This window comes from Saprolegnia parasitica (genome assembly GCF_000151545.1).
Source record: "Saprolegnia parasitica CBS 223.65 unplaced genomic scaffold supercont2.978, whole genome shotgun sequence".
Taxonomy (NCBI): Eukaryota; Oomycota; class Saprolegniomycetes; order Saprolegniales; family Saprolegniaceae; genus Saprolegnia; species Saprolegnia parasitica.
This window is the reverse complement of record NW_012157372.1, coordinates 1-2,681: the sequence shown is the minus strand read 5'-3', so window position 1 is coordinate 2,681 and position 2,681 is coordinate 1. Positions and strand designations below refer to the sequence as shown.

Here is a 2,681-nt window from a genome sequence, read left to right as displayed (position 1 = left end):
CTGAATGCCATTTTGCACAATTGCCGCGCGCACAGCTCCGCTTGCATAGTACCGCTTGCACAAGATCGCCACGTCATATCGAACTTCCTCCTTCTTCTCTTCTCTTTCTTCGATTTAACAGGCACACGTGTGTTATAGTCCCACCATTTAAGGGGTAGTCGCCATACGCAATGGGATGCTGTCGTGTATGAATTTCTCATTGCATCGCTGTTTTTTATAGAGTTGCGCAGAGGCTCTATCGCATGCGTGCGACGCAGCACTTGAGCACTCTGGAATTGTGGCTTTCTTGAGTGGATTTAAGGTCCAGACTGGATTTGATCAACCGGATGTTATTTTTGACATGGACGACGTCGTGCGCCATGTCCACGTCGCACCGAATCGAGGACTTTCTATAGCAAAGACAATGCTGGATTCAGAAATAAGATATGGATGCTGGTGGGCACCGCTATGTACGTACGCTGTCTGAACCAACGCCATTCCTTCATTTCCTCCAAACGCAACAGTCCTTGCCTACGATGGGTGTCATCGGACAGTTTTTCGGCTCGACGAGCAAAGGGTCGCTCACGCTTGCCGTCGAGAACCCATACTACATGGCAGGCGACGTCATTGTCGGCGCCCTTTGTGTGGTGCTTGCAGAACCGTTGCAGTGCACAGGTACAGTAACCTCATTTTCACAACTGGTCTAGTTGACATTAACAAATGTGCAGAAATTGCCATTCTTCTCGTTGGCGAAGAAAACGTCGAGTGGCGAAATCTCCAGCAGGACACGGATCATCGGCACTACTACAATGAGTACAACAAGTTCTTTCAGCGCCGGGTACGTCGCCCCCAGTATTTCAATGACGATCACTGAGGCAGAACCTCTCGCTAACTAGCTCATTTTGGACAATTCGACGCACGAGCTTTCGCCAGGGCAGTACACGTTTCCGTTCCAGTACCCGCTGCCGTCCAATCTTCCGGGGTCCTACGACAATGGCAGCCATGGCGCCACGGCAACCATCGCGTACTCGCTGCAAGGCATCGTCTCGACGGCTGGCGCCTTTGCGCGGGATCTCAAACATACGTACGCAGTCCGCATCTACCGTCCGTTTGGCGGACCCATTGGTCCCGCGATGGCTGAGACGACCAAGACCGTGCGCACGCTGGGGCTCTTCCACAAGGGCACCTGCCATATCCGCGTCGTCGTCCACAACAATGCGTCGTTTCTTGGCGACTCGGTCATGGTACGTGCATATATACTTCTGCATGGTTGTCGCCAACTCCATCGCATAGATCGAAACGAGCGTGACCAACACATCGGCGTCAACGCCCATCAAGTACGTGTCTTGCAAGCTCGTGCGCTCGGTGACACTTCGCGCATGCGGTCGGGAGCACGTGGATTGCGAAGTCTTCTCCAGCACAAAGATGTCGGGCGTTAACGCCAGTGACCAAGCGTCGTTTGTACAGACGATCCGACTCGCGAGTAGTTCGTTGTGGCCGACAACGGAAGGCGACCACCTCTCGTGCCGGTACTTTATTGAACTCAAGTGCTCCATTCCGTGGTGCCCCGATGCCCATCTAAGGATCCCACTGACCCTCGTCGCCGGCCCGCTCGCCCGTTAGCGCAAACACGTTGTCAGGCCGCGTGGCCAAGCCACAAAAACGAACGACTCGAATTGTTTTCTTGTTAATGTGATGACGTGGCACTCTATTATTGTACTCCACGGTACTTGTTGCAAGGCTCGTCAACCACATCGCATTGCGAGGGCAACATGTGGCGCGGAGGGCGTGATCTTTACTACAGACAACTTGTCTGCGATTTTGGGAGAGAAAATCCATGGCCGCCAAGCGCTACCATTGTTGTTGGCTTTTGGGCTAGCCGTCCTTCCGCATCGTATCGCTCGAATCTTGGCACTTGAATGAACCCTATGTGTCTTCGGACCGTGTGTGCTTCAAAAGTCTACCCGCACGAGAACGCTTTCGCACCGGCGTTCACACGTACACTGTACATATATTACGATATGAGGCGAATCTCTCGATCAGAACAGTGCCAGGAACGGAACATCGAACGATCGTTGGCACCCGAATCGTGACAGGTTGCAACGTCCTCAAAGAACATTTTGCTTTTCAAACAGAAAAAACAGACACTTTAAAATTGAGTTCATGGGCTTTCTCGGGCAGCTCTTTGGCCTCCATGGCAAAGGCACGATCCGCGTAAGCGTCGACAAGCCGCATTACATTTCGGGCGAACTCATCACGGGCTCTCTCCAAGTCGACGTGCTCGAGCCCATCGACTGCAACGGTACTGAGGGCACGCTCGCATCGCGCTGACTTCGTCCTGTAGAGATTATCGTCATTGTCAAAGGCAAGGAAAAGGTGTCGTGGACCGAGCACGAGAGCAGGACTGACGACCACGGCCATGAAAAGGCTGTCGAACTGAAATTGAGCGAACGCCACAAAATTTTCAATCAAAAGGTGCGTCATGGAGTAGAAAAACTAGAAATCTGATGTGCCACTTGTAGCTCGTGTTGTTCAACGTCGAACACCACATTTCACCAGGCCAGTACGTCTACCCGTTCCAGTACCAACTGCCCATGGGTCTGCCGGGATGCTACGACAACGAGGGGAGAGCGCCGTCAAGGCCAAGATCGAATACTCGATCAAGGGTGCGCTGGGCATCGATGGCACCTTCACACGCGACC

General features: G+C 53.0%; 2 protein-coding genes across 2 annotated transcripts; both read left to right on the top strand.

Annotated features, from left to right (window-relative positions):
* Positions 1-515: 515 nt before the first annotated feature.
* Positions 516-1,602, top strand: SPRG_18107 (hypothetical protein; the record flags this gene model as incomplete). Its single annotated transcript, XM_012357538.1, has 4 exons — positions 516-654; positions 708-817; positions 876-1,223; positions 1,273-1,602. 4 exons carry the CDS (start codon positions 516-518, stop codon positions 1,600-1,602), a joined length of 927 nt encoding a protein of 308 aa, XP_012212928.1.
* A 540-nt stretch (positions 1,603-2,142) lies between these two features.
* Positions 2,143-2,577, top strand: SPRG_18106 (hypothetical protein; the record flags this gene model as incomplete). Its single annotated transcript, XM_012357537.1, has 3 exons — positions 2,143-2,281; positions 2,324-2,454; positions 2,502-2,577. Coding segments are annotated over 3 exons (346 nt in total), but the record flags the coding sequence as incomplete, so codon positions are not given.
* Between the last annotated feature and the right edge of the window lie 104 nt (positions 2,578-2,681).